General features: G+C 41.3%; 1 protein-coding gene across 4 annotated transcripts in view; it reads right to left on the minus strand.

Moving 5' to 3' along the window:
- Positions 1-247: 247 nt before the first annotated feature.
- BTAF1 (B-TFIID TATA-box binding protein associated factor 1) overlaps positions 248-15022 on the minus strand; it is a 95145-nt gene continuing 80370 nt past the window's right edge. For 3 of the 4 annotated variants that reach the window (XM_077822621.1, XM_077822622.1, XM_077822620.1), the window contains 5 exons: positions 14680-14832; positions 13057-13268; positions 9843-10002; positions 1207-1377; positions 248-873 (listed from right to left, as the gene is read on the minus strand). In XM_077822621.1, coding sequence (XP_077678747.1) covers positions 730-873; positions 1207-1377; positions 9843-10002; positions 13057-13268; positions 14680-14832 — 840 coding nt within the window. In that variant the 3' untranslated portion in view covers positions 248-729. Of the gene's footprint in view, positions 874-1206; positions 1378-9842; positions 10003-13056; positions 13269-14679; positions 14833-15022 lie in introns of those variants that run through there. The other variant, XR_013346703.1, reaches the window with a different exon arrangement.

Here is a 15022-nt window from a genome sequence, read left to right on the forward strand (position 1 = left end):
TGCATAGGTGGCCTTAAACAGACCATTTACCTGTATTTAGTACAACACATTAGATTAAAAAGTTGAAATCAACTGCTCTCAAAGTGATGTCAAAAGATTGAAGAGCATTATATATTTATATTCAATATACAGAGATGGGCACACATAAATCTAGTTCCATTTAGTTTCCCACCACTCTTTCTAGCTTCTAGGATTTGCCATTAGTGATGTACATCTTGAAATGATCTGAATGAAAGATCATTATAACTTGTTAAGCTGAAAAAAATCTTACTTTTTAATAAATCATAAAAGCAAGTTATGTTTAAAATAAAAAAAATGTACACGAACAACCTGAAGTACTCACTGAAACGTATCTGTACAAAACTATAGATACAGCAAGGAACAACGGTGGACTTATTTCAAAAGGAAGTAACACTTGTTAGCATATGTAAAACTTGCTGGGTTTTATTCCTCTACCAAATAAGAATTTGCATCTGTTTAGCAAGTAAAATTCAAACCACCTCACAATATGTTTACATTTAAAGTTTTATACAGTGCAAATATTTAAGACAGAATAACTCCCCCAGTGAAACATATGACACTATTCAGTGTCAGTCTTTTGCTGATTCTTCTTTCAAGAAGTCTATTTACATATTGAGCTATAGGTTCACTATATATGCTTTGAAATTTGCTGAATATCAGCAGAAAAATACGTGAACTAGCAGCAACTGAATCAAGAATGTAAGATGGTTACTTGAGTGAATGCATAAAGTTTTCTAGACTGTATTCAGAATCATACTGTTCTGGATCCCAAAGTTCTCCCAGATTTTCAAGAACTGCTTTCATAGAGGCTTTCCCAGAAGAAGAAGTATCTGCTTTTTCACTTTTCCCATCCTTAAAAGAAAAAATGGACACATTTAAACTAAGATTAAAAAAAGTGTTTTATAATATTTATTTATCACAAGCATCTTATTTCTTCCTAGTTTCCCTTTACACACATTAACACAGGAACACCTCTGAAAGATTGATATTCGTCCTTTCTGGAGCATTGTGGAGTCCATTCCAAGAGGAAGAGGGTAATGGCTCCTTGGGAAACATCTTGGTGTTCATTATTCTATTTCAAATGCTTGTCTGACCAGTAATTTTAGGATTCACATCACAGCATTTTTTATGTTCACGCCTCTAAATGCTTCTTTTTAGTAGATAATTTTGCAAATGGTTCTTTACCTTGTCAAGAGTGAATAGGTCAAGAAGCTGATCTGTTCCCATGCTTTGTAGGCTTGCATTCTCTTGGCTAATCACTGTATTTGCAATATTCATTTTGAACTTCTGCAGACCCATAATTTTCTCTTCCAGAGTTCCTCTCGTTATCAAGCGATACACATTGACAACACGTTTCTGAAAGGAAAAATTCTCATTATACAAATATTAAAACATGTCAATACATGGTTTTAAACGTTAATTACAAACCATGGTATGGGATAGAGAGGATCTGGGTAGCAGACAGCTTTTAGTGAGTGGAGCCACACAGGTAAAGGCAAAAAAAACAGTCCCAAAAACAAAGTGCCAATCTGCTCAGACAGTGCTCTCTACTGCCTTATAGTGATTGTAGTTAGATTTCTTAAGACTCCCAGCTCACAAGACACGGACCAGGCACACAATGTCCTTGAGGGAAAAGGGAGAGTCTTGTTTTCATCAGCAACATTTCTACTCATTCAGGGCATGATCCTGAATACACAACTCCCATTGAAGTCAATAGGTATTGTAGATGCTTGGTACTTCTCAGAATAAGGCCTTTACACCCCACTTCAGCAAAACACAAGCACATGCTTAAATGCTTTTCTGAATTAGTGTCTTTACAAGCAGTATTTCTAGAGATAGTCAATTTCAGGCCTTTGTTGATAATGGATGCAACAAGGGATGTTAAGTCAAGATGAGAACAGTACATCATGAAAAAGTAAGTGAAATGAAACTTCCAACAAGAATACAGACAAGGGGAAAAATAATGAAAAATAATTTCACCTGAGGCTCTCAAAAGTGCTTTACAAGCATGAATTAAACCTCAAACTCTGTGAGATACTTTACAAATAGAGACCTGAAGCACAGCATGTTTAAGTAACTTGACTAAGGTCATACAGTTAGCTCCAGATTGTCCTTTTGGCTCTGCCAAGGACTATCTCCCGATCCTACATGCTAGCCAAAGTAAAATGTTCCTTTCCTCATTCAGGTGTTTGATCAAGCCTAACCATACTTGAAAAAATAATACAAAAACCATATATTACAAACAGCAAGCTCTGGTGTTTTCTGTTATGCAGGCTTATACTAATTTATCAAGTGAGAGAAAGGAAAATTATCAGTAAGAAATTTTCCATTCTGCTAGCAGTATCTCCCACAATTCTTGACTTTTGGGCTGCTCTGTCTCTGCAGCTAACAGAGGCGGAGCAGATTTTTGAAACCACATGGTCTGGTCATGCCTCCCTCCCCAGTTCCTGCCTACTTCCAGATGAGTTATTCCAAAGCTGTAAAACTTGCATATCATTAATAAATATTACAGAGATAATGAAATAACTATACACGTTAGACCAAGAGATACAGTCCTATGGTAATGATTTCACTTAATGTCTGATCTTTGACTTAGGAGCTATCTCGGGTGAGTAGAATTGTGGGAGATGATGCTAGCAGAAAGGAAATCATCAGTAAAATTTTTCATTCTGCAGCCCAGCATCTTCCACAATTCTTGACGTCTGGGAAGCAGCAAGCAGTAAACAGATGTAAGGAGGGTTATAGAAAAGGTCAAAAATGGTCTCCCAATCTAGAATATTTGTTTAAAAAGGCAAAATCATTTCCAGGCCTCCACCTGCAGAACCTTCCTGCCAAAGGATGCCTCTGCAGAGGACAAGAAGTCTATCTTTTTGTACTTGATAAAAAAGTGGTAGCATTTGACTAGGTGGCAGTCTCATGGATTAGATCGTGTTTTACAGGGTCATTCAAGATGGAGAACTAGATGAAAAAAAGATGGGGTGGAGCCCATAATTAAGATGGGGTGGAGCCCATAAAATGCGGTCTTTGTCATAAAGAGGTTTCGGGAGTGGCAGCGTTCCCTTGAGGCTTTCCTCCTGTGTCACAGTTCTATGGCTTCTCAGGAGAACACGTTGTCTCTTTGCTGGTATTCTGTGAGAACAATGGCCAAAAGGAACACCTTTGTCTGAAGGTCGGTCTGTACTCTTTTAAAGGCACTATGTGGCATTGGGACTGTTAAGATTTTACTGTATCTGCTTTGAGTGGCATTGCACCTTCCAGGAATGGAGCCATAGGTGGTGCTTGGTCGCCGAGCGGGGGTCATGGCTTTGGCTGAGAATCTCATCACATCCACTGAGGTGTCAGCAACAATTTACACTGTTTCCAAGGAAACTCTTTAAAATACAGACAAAGTCATGGTAGCTCTGTATCCTTGAGAGCGCTGAGATCTTCCAGCCACGACAGAGATGCCATTGCAAAGGAAGCAGCTGCTAGGAACAGGTAGGCTGGAGAGACCTCTATGTTTTTTGGTGGTTTTTTTTGGAGAGTGGTCTCCATTTTTCTACCCATGGAGTTCTTAGGGTAGAACTCACCTTCTGAGGGGATAATATATCTCTAGTCAGGAACACTACGGCATCAACTTTTGGTATATCAGTAATTGGGATTTTTGATCCCTGGATCGTACAGAACCTAAGATAATTTCTGTTAATGTGGTTCTCCTTGTCTGGCTTATCCCATTCATCCAGGATTACTTCCTTGAAGGAGGAATGTAGAGTAATTGTGGCTACAGGGGAGGATTTTGAGAGGAGAAATTTGCTCAGAGGCTTACTCTCACAGTTTTCTTCAGGCTGATCTAAAATAATCCATTTCTCACACAGAGGGATCTTTGCTGAGGTCTTTTCCCAGTTCTGATTGGATTCAGAGCCCAACAATTTATCAATCTCTATGGAGGAGAAAGAGGAATCAGAAGATTCACACCACCTAGTTCTTTTATGCTTTTTCCTCCCTGTTTTTGCTTTCTTTGATTTTTTTTTTTTTTTAAAAACTTTTTTAGCTTGCTTAGAAAGTGTACAAGCTCTGTTGCTGCTTTGGTGAAGCTTTTTTGTGGCTAAGTCTTGCTGAGGGCCTAAAGTCCTCTCTTGATTTCAGGAGTTCAGTAACTCAGCCAGAGATTATGGATCTGCCAGACGTTACAGGAGTGGGTGAGCAAGGGGCTACACTGTGGCTTGTACTGTGCAGGAGGTCAGACTAGATGGTTATGATGGTCCCTTCTGGCCTTAAAATCTGCAGAGGACAGCAAGTCCACCTTGTACTGCTTGATAAAGATGGTAGCATTTGACCAAGTGACTGCCTTATCAATTTCTGCTGGGGGTGCATTAGCTTTTGCAGCCCATGAGATCACCAGGGATCACATAGAATGTGCCCTAACCCCTTCTGGAACCAGAATCTCCAATGCCTTGTATACTTCCACAATGTATCATCTAATAAATACACTGAGCAACAGAGGAGATGGAAGCTCTGAGTCCTCGGCTGGAAGGCTACAAAAACAGGACACCTGCTCTCCTTGTGGACTCTGTACTTGGAGGTAAATTTTCAGAGACATCTAAACTGTGCCCTCTCTCCTCAGGAGGCTATGGCCTTGGACAGAATGAAGGTAGAACCACCTCCTGGGAATCATGGAAAGAGTTCACCTTTGGGATAAATGATTCTGGAGCTCTGAGCACCACTCTGTCCTGATGAAATACACAGTAAAGTTCCTGCATTGAGAGCACCGCCAACTCAGCCATCATGTCTACCAGGCAAGTGTCAATCAGAAACCAAGTTTTGATGGACAAATAAAAACATACACCAAATGCTTTGAAATTATGTTTGGCAGGGCTCTCAGTACAAATGGCGTGCCACTTGGGAAAAAGAGGTCTAATATCTGGCTTGACTAACTGCACTGCCATAAGGAATCTGGCTACCCAGAGGTTCTTTGTCAAAGAACCCATGGATACTGTGAATATCATGCTACTAAAAGGCAGACACCGGACGTGTAATCGTGCTGAGGAAGAGACCTTTGTTGAAGCCTTCTTGAAGAAAATCCAAAATAGCTGGAATTCCTGGATTTCTAGGGTTGGTTTCATGTTCCCGGCACCAGCCAGAAAACACAGTCCAAATACAGGAGTATGCTTTCAAGGATGATATTCTTCCAAAAGAAAGGAGTATTCTGAGGACTTTGGAGCGCAGACTCAATTATACCAGTGCTTCCCTTTCAATAGAAAGGCTGGATAAAGCACAGGACCTTGTGAGAAGACCGGATGTCCTTTCCCCTTAGGCGAGCTGTACCGGTGGTCTCAATTTCCATGATCAGGTCCAAAACCCAGGATCTCCTTGGTCAATGTGGGGTTACCAATAATACTGTCGCCCCATCTTGTTTGATTTTCTAAACCACCTTCCCATAATAATGAGAAGGGTGGAAACGCATAGAGGCCGCCCTGTGGCTATCTGTGCGATAAGGATTCTGTCCCAATGGATCTGGGGTCCACTGCTCTGGTGAAGTACTCTGGTCTCTTCACATTCATGTGTTAAAGAATTGGTCAGTTAATGGCAGGCCAGGGGGCATGGCTCAGCATTCATGTCACAGTCCTTGTCAGTACCCAGCCCAAGCTGGGGAAATTAATGATCCAACCAGCAGACCAAATTTGGTGTTGAATCCTGGTTGTGTGCCATCTGAGGCACATTGCACATACGCAAAGAAGAATGGCAGGCTGAACAATTGGATGATTAACTTGAAGTCTTCCTGATTCATGCACCACCAGGAGTTATTCACTTTGTGCTTGCTGAGCCAGTCTGCCTTCCGGTTCAAGTCTCCCTTTATGTGAGCTGCCTTAAGAGAGAGGAGAGAATGCTCCACTCACTGGATGATTTCTGTTGCTTCGATGTGTAGCACTGGGCTTCTTGTTCCCCCTTGGTTGTTCACATATACAATCATGGTCATGTTGTCTGACTCAATCAGGACGTGGTTTCTCTCTAGGTTGGACTGGAACCTTCACAGCACAAACTTGACCATTCTTAGTTCTAGGAGGTTTGTGCTGTGGGTCCTTTCGTCCAGGTTCCATATGCCTTGAGCTATTTGGGAGCCAGGTGTGGTCCCCAGCCCTTCAGGTTGGTGGCAGCTGTGAGGATCAGGGGAGCCGGAACAGCATGGGCATGCCCTTGCAAACATTTAAGGACTTAATTACCTGTTCCCAAACCCTCACTTTATATTCCATGCAATCTGGGGAGTAGTCCCATACCTTTAAGATGAAGCCTTAAAAAAGGTGTCTGATGTGTGATGGAGTGATCTCTATGCATGATACTAGGACACCTAGCAGTTGAAGGCTCAGTGCAACAGTGGGCCTCTTGCAGTTCCAAAAGAACATGAGGATGTCTTGACTCTTTTGGAACATCTCTAGAGATGGATATATCCTTGCTATCGAGGTATCTATGTCCTCTCCCAAGTGAGTTATTTGGGTGGACAGAATGAAGGAGCTTTTCTAGATGACAATAAACCAATGTGCCTGCGGGAAATTCAAGGTCAGGGATATAGTTCTGCATGTTGCTGGTGGGGACGGAGCTATGATTAAAATGTCATCTCCAGGAAGGGGTACAGGTGGATCCCTTGTGACCTGAGTCTGGCTATGATTACCACAATCTTTGTAAAGACTCAGTGGGACTGAGGACAAGCCGAATGGGAGCATCATATTGAGCATACCTTCTGTCATAAGTAAACCCTAAGATCCTGTGATGGCACAGTCTGACTGGGTTGTCAAGGTATGCATTTTCCAGATCCACCAAGTCAGAAAGTCCCCCTGGGACAGGGATGACATTTGTAGCGGTTAATATCTCCTTCTGGAACTTAATTTTCTTCATCCATTTGTTGAGCCTTTTGAAATCTAGAATGGCTTGGTTTTCTCCTGTATGCTTCTCAATGATAAAGAAAATTGAGTAGAACCCTGAGGATTAGCCAGGATGGGCAGGAATGGTGTCCCTAGCCTCTGTTTGCCAGAAGTTAGGATTGGGTGACAGGGCATGGATCACTAGATGATAACCTGTCTGTTCATTCCCTTTGGGATGCCTGCCACTGGCCACTGTCAGAGGACAGGATACTGGGCTTCATGGACCTTTGGTCTGACCCAGTATGGCTGTTCTTATGAAGGAGATTTCACCACCTGTAACCCATTACAGTGCTTCACCACCCTCCTAGTGAAAAAGTTTTTCCTAATATCCAACATAAATATCCCCCACTACAATTTGAGACCATTACTTCTTGTTCTATCATCTGGTACCACTGAGAACAGTCTAGATCCATCCTCTTTGGAACCCCCTTTCAGGTAGTTGAAAGCAGCTATCAAATCCCCCCTCTTTCTTCTCTTCTGCAGACTAAACAATCCCAGTTCCCTCAGCCTCTCCTCATAAGTCATGTGTGCCAGCCCCCTAATCATTTTTGTTACCCTCTGCTGGACTCTTTCCAATTTTTCCCCACATCCTTCTTGCAGTGTGGGGCGCAAAACTGGACACAGTACTCCAGATGAGGTCTCATCAATGCTGAATAGAGGGGAATGATCACGTCCTTCAATCTGCTGCCAATGCGCGTATTCATACCACCCAAAATGCTTAGCCTTCTCGGCAACAAGGGCACATTGTTGACTCATATCCAGCTTCTCGTCCACCGTAACCCCTAGGTCCTTTTACACAGAACTGCTGCCTCGCCACTTAGTCCCTAGTCTGTAGCAGTGCATGGGATTCTTCCTTCCTAAGTGCAGGACTCTGCACTTGTCCTTGTTGAACCTCATCAGATTCTTTTGGCCGAATCCTCTCATTTGTCTAGGTCCCTCTGTATCCTATCCCTATCCTCCAGCAAACCTACCACTCCTCCCAGTTTAGTGTCATCTGCAAACTTGCAGAGGGTGCAATCCACACCATCCTCCAGATCATTAATAAAGATATTGAACAAAACCGGCCACATGACCGACCCTTGGGGCACTCCACTTCATACTGGCTGCCAACTAGACATGGAGCCAAGTTGCCAAGAAGGCCAATGGCATTTTGGGATGTATACGTAGGGGCATAGCGAGCAGATCGAGGGACGTGATCGTCCCCCTCTATTCGACATTGGTGAGGCCTCATCTGGAGTACTGTGTCCAGTTTTGGGCCCCACACTACAAGAAGGATGTGGATAAATTGGAGAGAGTCCAGCGAAGGGCAACAAAAATGATTAGGGGTCTAGAACACATGACTTATGAGGAGAGGCTGAGGGAGCTGGGATTGTTTAGCCTGCAGAAGAGAAGAATGAGGGGGGATTTGATAGCTGCTTTCAACTACCTGAAAGGGGGTTCCAAAGAGGATGGCTCTAGACTGTTCTCAATGGTAGCAGATGACAGAACGAGGAGTAATGGCCTCAAGTTGCAGTGGGGGAGGTTTAGATTGGATATTAGGAAAAACTTTTTCACTAAGAGGGTGGTGAAACACTGGAATGCGTTGCCTAGGGAGGTGGTGGAATCTCCTTCCTTAGAAGTTTTTAAGGTCAGGCTTGACAAAGCCCTGGCTGGGATGATTTAACTGGGAATTGGTCCTGCTTCGAGCAGGGGGTTGGACTAGATGACCTTCAGGGGTCCCTTCCAACCCTGATATTCTATGATTCTATGATTCTATGAGCCATTGATCACTGCCCGTTGAATCCGATGATCTAGCCAGCTTTCTATCCACCTTATAGTCCATTCACCAGCCCATACTTCTTTAACTTGCTGGCAAGAATACTGTGGGAGACCGTAACAAAAGCTTTGCTAAAGCCAAGGAATTTGTTCCAATTCTTAACTTCAGACAGTTAGGAAGTTTTTCCTGATGTCCAGCTAAAACCTCCTTTGCTGTAATTTAAGCCCATTGCTTCTTGTACTATCCTCAGAGGTTAAGGAAAACACTTTTTGAAGTCTGAGATCTTAAGAGTCCTCACCTGCTGGATCCCACTCCCCCCCGGGGGGGGGGGGTGGGAGGGAGGGAAACACTTGGAGAGCCATCCTGGCCAAATTGGGAAGGAGGAGGGTGCTGATGAACCCTGATTTATCAGGGTGCTCAGGACCCATTTTAGGACTTTGGAGGAGCATTTGTAACCCTACAATGCTGTTCCCTCTATTCTCCAGGGGCTCCTTGAGTCACTTGACTGTGGTCCTCCTCATCCTTGGAGCTTCCTCCTGCTCTGTCAGACTCCTGGTCCTTCCCCCCTCCCCTGCATGTTGGAGTCACAGCTGTTCAGTGGATAGAAGATGCCACATGCCTGTCCAACTCATAGCCCTAGGAGGTAACAGAGTTAAGGACAGAAGGCTGGGTACAACTGACTGACTGTCTGCTGAGCCCAGGAGGGCAGCCTCAAAAATGAAGCACCATTTGGATTTCATTTGGTGCTTTTTGGGCTGCTTTGCTGTACCTGTGCACCTTCCAGGTACAGCAGAGCAGCCAGCAGGGAGACACTGTACCTAAGGCTCTGTGGGTTTCCAACACCTGGCTAAAAACTGGCCTGGGAGGAGGAGAGAGATCATTGCTCACCATTGCCCCAAATTTTGGAGAAAAAAAAAAAGCCCCCTTAGCCAAACGTGAAGGCAGGAGTTGTAAAAACCACTATCCACATGCTGCCACGAAAGCAGAGAAACTGAAATCAAGCAGGAGCTGAGGTGTGGCCAGACTATGCAGCTCCAAAGCTCTTGTTTGTCCATGAGCTGCAGAGAGAGGAGAGCAATGCAGACACCAAAAATTGTGGGAGACCCTGGCTGCGGGAACAAAAAAGGTGTTTCTGATAACTCATGAAAGATTAACAACTGGTATTTTACCTGTCCAATACGATGTGCTCGATCCATTGCTTGCAGATCTCTCATTGGGTTCCAGTCATGTTCCACAAATACTACTGTGTCAGCTCCTGTTAAGTTAAGTCCCAGTCCACCAACATGAGTGGTGAGCAAAAGAACATCTATGGATGGGTCATTATTAAACCTATATATATATATATAAATATAAAAAGTAAAGTATTTAGAAATTCATAAGAGTGACTGCTGAAATGAAATGGAACAAAAACTACAAGTAATTAAATAAATAATTAATGGTGTATTTAATCACTTTCGGCATCATATTTTTCACTGCTTGTCAAGATTTTTTTTTAAGTCACCTGAAAGGTTAATTGACACAGGCAGAGATTGTAGCTCACTAGAAGAGGAAATAATTCAGTAAAAACTACTTCACATTATTTACAAAATAATTCACATTCCGAAAATCAATAATTAGTTAAGGTAAAAGCTAATGTGAATGAAGGCATTTGTTTCCTTAAAAAGATTCCCAAATCTGTTTTCTAAAAATCAGAAAAAGATTAATTTTTGACACTCTGCTACAATGCCAGTAATGCTGGTGCCCCAATTCACTTCTGTTAATGTAGAAACATTTGCCAGTAGTTGGGGCACAATGGTATAAACCACCTTCAACATCCATTCTGCTTGGGGATTCAGAAGCAACGGGCACAAGCTCTTCATGCAGGTGGGGTTGGGCCAGGTCATGTTGATTCAGTATATTGACTAGGTATAGCTCCTTAGGGATCACTGGCTGGAACTTAAAGCTGCCTTGCTCGGTTGAATTCCCAAGGGATGGTAGCAGTACTGCTGCCTGCCCTCTCCATGGGAACTCTTTGTCCTTGGACACAGCTGTTGCCATGGACTGACTCCCACAAATGGCTTCTGTGTATCTGGCCTATAGTCACCAGAGACAGCAGTCCTGTAGGTGAATAGTGGAGGGTACATTAGTCTAAACAGGCTTTACAGAGCCTTACAATAGGGTCACACTGCTATAATATGGAAAAAAAAAACCATGCCATTGACATGGACTGGTGTCATGCTATCTAGAATTCTAATGGGTCTGAAAAAGGAAGTCTATATAATACTGCCATGTATTATTTTTTGAAGTACAAATATGCTATCTAGTATACTATTCTAGTGACATTTTGTTACAAGTAAGAGAATGTTCTTTTCACCAATCCTCCTGCTTGAGCCTCCTGATTGTTGGGATCAGAAGTCCAAAGAGGAACAAGGGTGGGAAAATTGGTGGCTGTCACTTCTGTTCTCTAAGCCTCCTGGCTGCTAGTCATGCTGCTCATACATATGTGCGACTTACTCTATTCTGCCTCCCACAGGAACTGCTATGCATAGTTTCCCAAAAGGAACAGCAGATTGAAAGGTAGTTTCACTGCTGTTCTCAGTGTTCTGATAAGCAGCAATGAAACTAACTACCAGTCTCAATTCCCATGTTCTGATTCTATGAAAGCTATGAGCAGCAGCACAGTCTTGAGGCAAACAGCTCCACAGCCTCAAGTTTAGCCACTACAGTGCTGGCTTCCTCAGTTCACAACCATAACAGCCAGAAAACTTAATAAAAATAAAATAAAAAAGTCAAATCTGCAGACACTCTACTCATTAGGGAAAAAACATTCCTAATTGTCATTAGGAAGTGGGCTATTGAATTTACAAGCCTGTGTTTAATCTAGGATGAACTGGGTTTTGAGCATTATCTTGTAAAGTTATTGGCTGGTGCTTTCAAAGGCCACATTAATTTTAACATGCTGATGGGGATACCCAGAGCTGGGGACCACTGTGTTTCTTCTCTGCAAGAGTGAGCTTTACTAGATATTAGACGGTCAGCTCCTTGCCACATCAATTGATCTTCCTCCAACAAACTTTTCTAGGCTCCCCCAGCCCAAATCTTGCTAGCAAGTAATAAGTGAACTCCAGCTTTTCAGAGATGCTTCTTTGCACTGCATAGCACCTATCACTATATATTCACAGACAATATTGAAGTACGCTGCTCTGTTAAAGAGACAGCATGTTACAATTTATTAAAAGAGGTAAAAATGCCCTTCCCTTCGAAACACAACACTGAACTGGTTTATAATAAAAACAAAACAAGTTTATTAAGAAAAAAGCATAGATGAATTAAAAGAGATAAAGGCAGAGATGGTTACAAACAAAAGTGAAAATATGCATCTAAAAGTAAAAAAAAAAAAAAAGAATCTAACAAGATGCAGTCTTTGTTCAAGACTATTTCTCTCACAGCTTGGGGGGAGGGGGGGGAAGGAGGGGAAGCGTATATGGAATGCTCCTGTCCTCTTCTTGAGGAGCACCATACAAGGACCAGCAGGTATAATTTTGAACAGAAGGCCAAATGACCTATGGATATAGGGCTCTGCCAGAGTGACAAAGTACTTAATCTCTCTAGGGACAAACTACAATAGCAATATTCTCAGTGTTCAAAAAAATCATGAAAGTTTGGTTATTTTTTATTTGCTTTCTGGTTGAATATTACATTTGTTTCATGTTTTCAAGATTTTCTTTGCAACGAGGAATAGAAATTTCGTTTTTTATTTTACAGGAAAGCTGAGATTCTCCCCTATTCAAGAAAAAACACTCATCACTGCAAGAGTTGGAAACATTGGAGTTGATCAAGACAGCAAGAAACCAGGAATTAGGATTGTATAAAGGTCTCTGCATGATGAACAGAAGAGACAACCAAGCCGGCTCACAAGTAAATGTTTTAGGCTTTACAATAAAGACCTGCTTTCATAGTTCAATTGTTGTTGTAAGTATATTCACTATATTCAGAGTACACTTGGAATTTTGGAATCTCTTTTGTAGTACTAGCGAACCGAAGAAAGCCCATCATATGAAGATTTCCTTACAATTTAAGCCTAGTGTTATTCAGAATTTAATTTAATGACTTTTTTAAAAAGTATGATGCTTATGACACATGGTTCCTTGCTACTCAGTTAATATTTGTGAACACATCTTCACACTGGTTCATTTAATCTGATTCAAATTGCAAGATCAGTTATTCAATGATGGTGTGCCAGTATAATCTGACCACATGCGTAGAAATTACAATACCCTATCTTATTAAAAGCTGTAAGAGCTCCCAGGAGACAAGAGCCACTTCAGTTTTATATTCAAGCAAGTAATGCCATCCATTGTAGTTTGCCTTAAGGCACCAGAGGAAAAGAAGAGAGGAACTTACCGTGAAACAATGGAATGCCTTTGACCAGCAGGTATGCTGCCATCTAATCGCAAATATGTAACAGAGGGCAAGTGAGGTTTGAGAAGGTCATGTTCTACTATATCCAGCATGCTCTTGAGCTGACAGAAGATAAGTATCCTGTGCTGAGCCACAACAGCTTCTGTGCCACTCTCTGAAGAGCCACCATTTCCCAAACCACAGTCTAGTAGTAGCTTCAAGTAAATTTTAAAATGAAAATTACCACAATGGATTAGGTCTCTCTTGTCAATAAAGGTATTTACACTGCTGGCAGAAGTGAATAAAAATCATATTTTTCTCTCTTTCTCTCCCCACCCCCCAAATTCCTGCAGGGTATGTAATGAGCTAGGAGTCACATTCTGTAGGGAACAAGGAATATTGACTGTACAGCCTTTCACATTATGAAGGACCTGCAAAATTTGGCAGAATACATTTAAATTTCTTATCTTGTTTCCACAAAAACTGGTTTTAAACAAGAAGTTTTCTATCAAATATTAGATTAGTAAGAGGGGTATAATACATAACCATGTGTAATTATATAGAAAATTGAGTCAATGTCTTCAACCACCAGAGGTGTCTTCTATAATAAACAGGTCAAACAATTTTCTGCTAACAGGAAGTAGTAAAGCAACAGCGAACAGAAAAAGCAGCTTTCATACTTCAGATACTCCAAAGCACTTGAAAAAACAATGACTAAGGCCTGATCCTGTATTTTGATCCATGTATGCAGACTGCTGTGCCCACACATTATAATGCAGGATTGGAGAGAGAATTATCTCTCCATGCAATAACTACATAACTTCTGTATTTGTACAAAATCAACACTTCGTACATATCCCATCTTCTTCTTCATATGCCTATTTTCTTAAGAAATGTAGTACTATTTTCTAAAAAATTAAATTTTAGCAAATATTTCTAGTGATCATTTCCAAATATATATAAAAAGAGCAGAAATGCCTTGGATTAAAATTTGAAGAGATAAATTACAGCTACTTTCCTGAAAATGGTGGTCCCATGCTAAGAGTGAACACTTGGTCAGAAAATCGTTCAGTACACTCAATTTTACATGGAAATTGCATTTTAAAAAACCCCATAAATTTAAAAATCACTTCTGCCTGAAACTTTTAAACTTGCTATTATTACAAGTAACATCTTTGCTTAATATAACAAAGATCAGAGGGACAAAATATCTCCCCGTTTTCCCAGTTTGTTTGCTGGCACTTTGTTATTTGACTGCACTTTGTTTATGGTCCGCTTCACCGTGAAATCAAATAGTCCTGCCCAAATTCAGCATCACACATTGACTGCAAGGGGTCTCAGTTTCTTCTGTTTGTATGGATTCTTTTGCACAGGAATGATTGAGAGAAATTATTCAATAGCCTTCTCCCTTCCCCCCGCAAAAATAACCAAAAACAGAAAAATGGAACTGTAAAACCAGAAATATGACAGACACTCAAGGACAGGTTAACTAATTTTTTAAAATAAACTAAATTCCTAATTGATAGTTTTTTTCAAAAACAGTGTTATACAATAATCACAGTAACTCCAGAACAGTACATATGTTTGTGAACTTTGGGATACATAACATGGTTTAAATATACTTACTTGTTTTAAAGCAGACAGTTTAGGTGCATGCTGGATATCTCGAAGGGATGAGTTATGAGCTGCAAGCTGCTCTGTGGTTCTCTTGTATTCTGGATGCTGGGTTGTTAACACTAATGCTGGATGGTTACATAGTTTTCGTAAATATTGCAATGCCTTTTAAATTTTGAGAGAAAAAGTTAACTGGTGAGGTTAGCAGCAACTAAAGATTATGGAAAATGGGGTGAACAAAACTGACATTTAATGTTGTAGCCCACTTGGCCATAATTTCACAAGTCTGACGACAACACAGATTTTTAATGATGTTTGTATCATACGCTTATTTAAATAAAAGTTAATTCCAGCC

This window comes from Eretmochelys imbricata, chromosome 7 (genome assembly GCF_965152235.1).
Source record: "Eretmochelys imbricata isolate rEreImb1 chromosome 7, rEreImb1.hap1, whole genome shotgun sequence".
NCBI lineage: Eukaryota > Metazoa > Chordata > Testudines > Cheloniidae > Eretmochelys > Eretmochelys imbricata.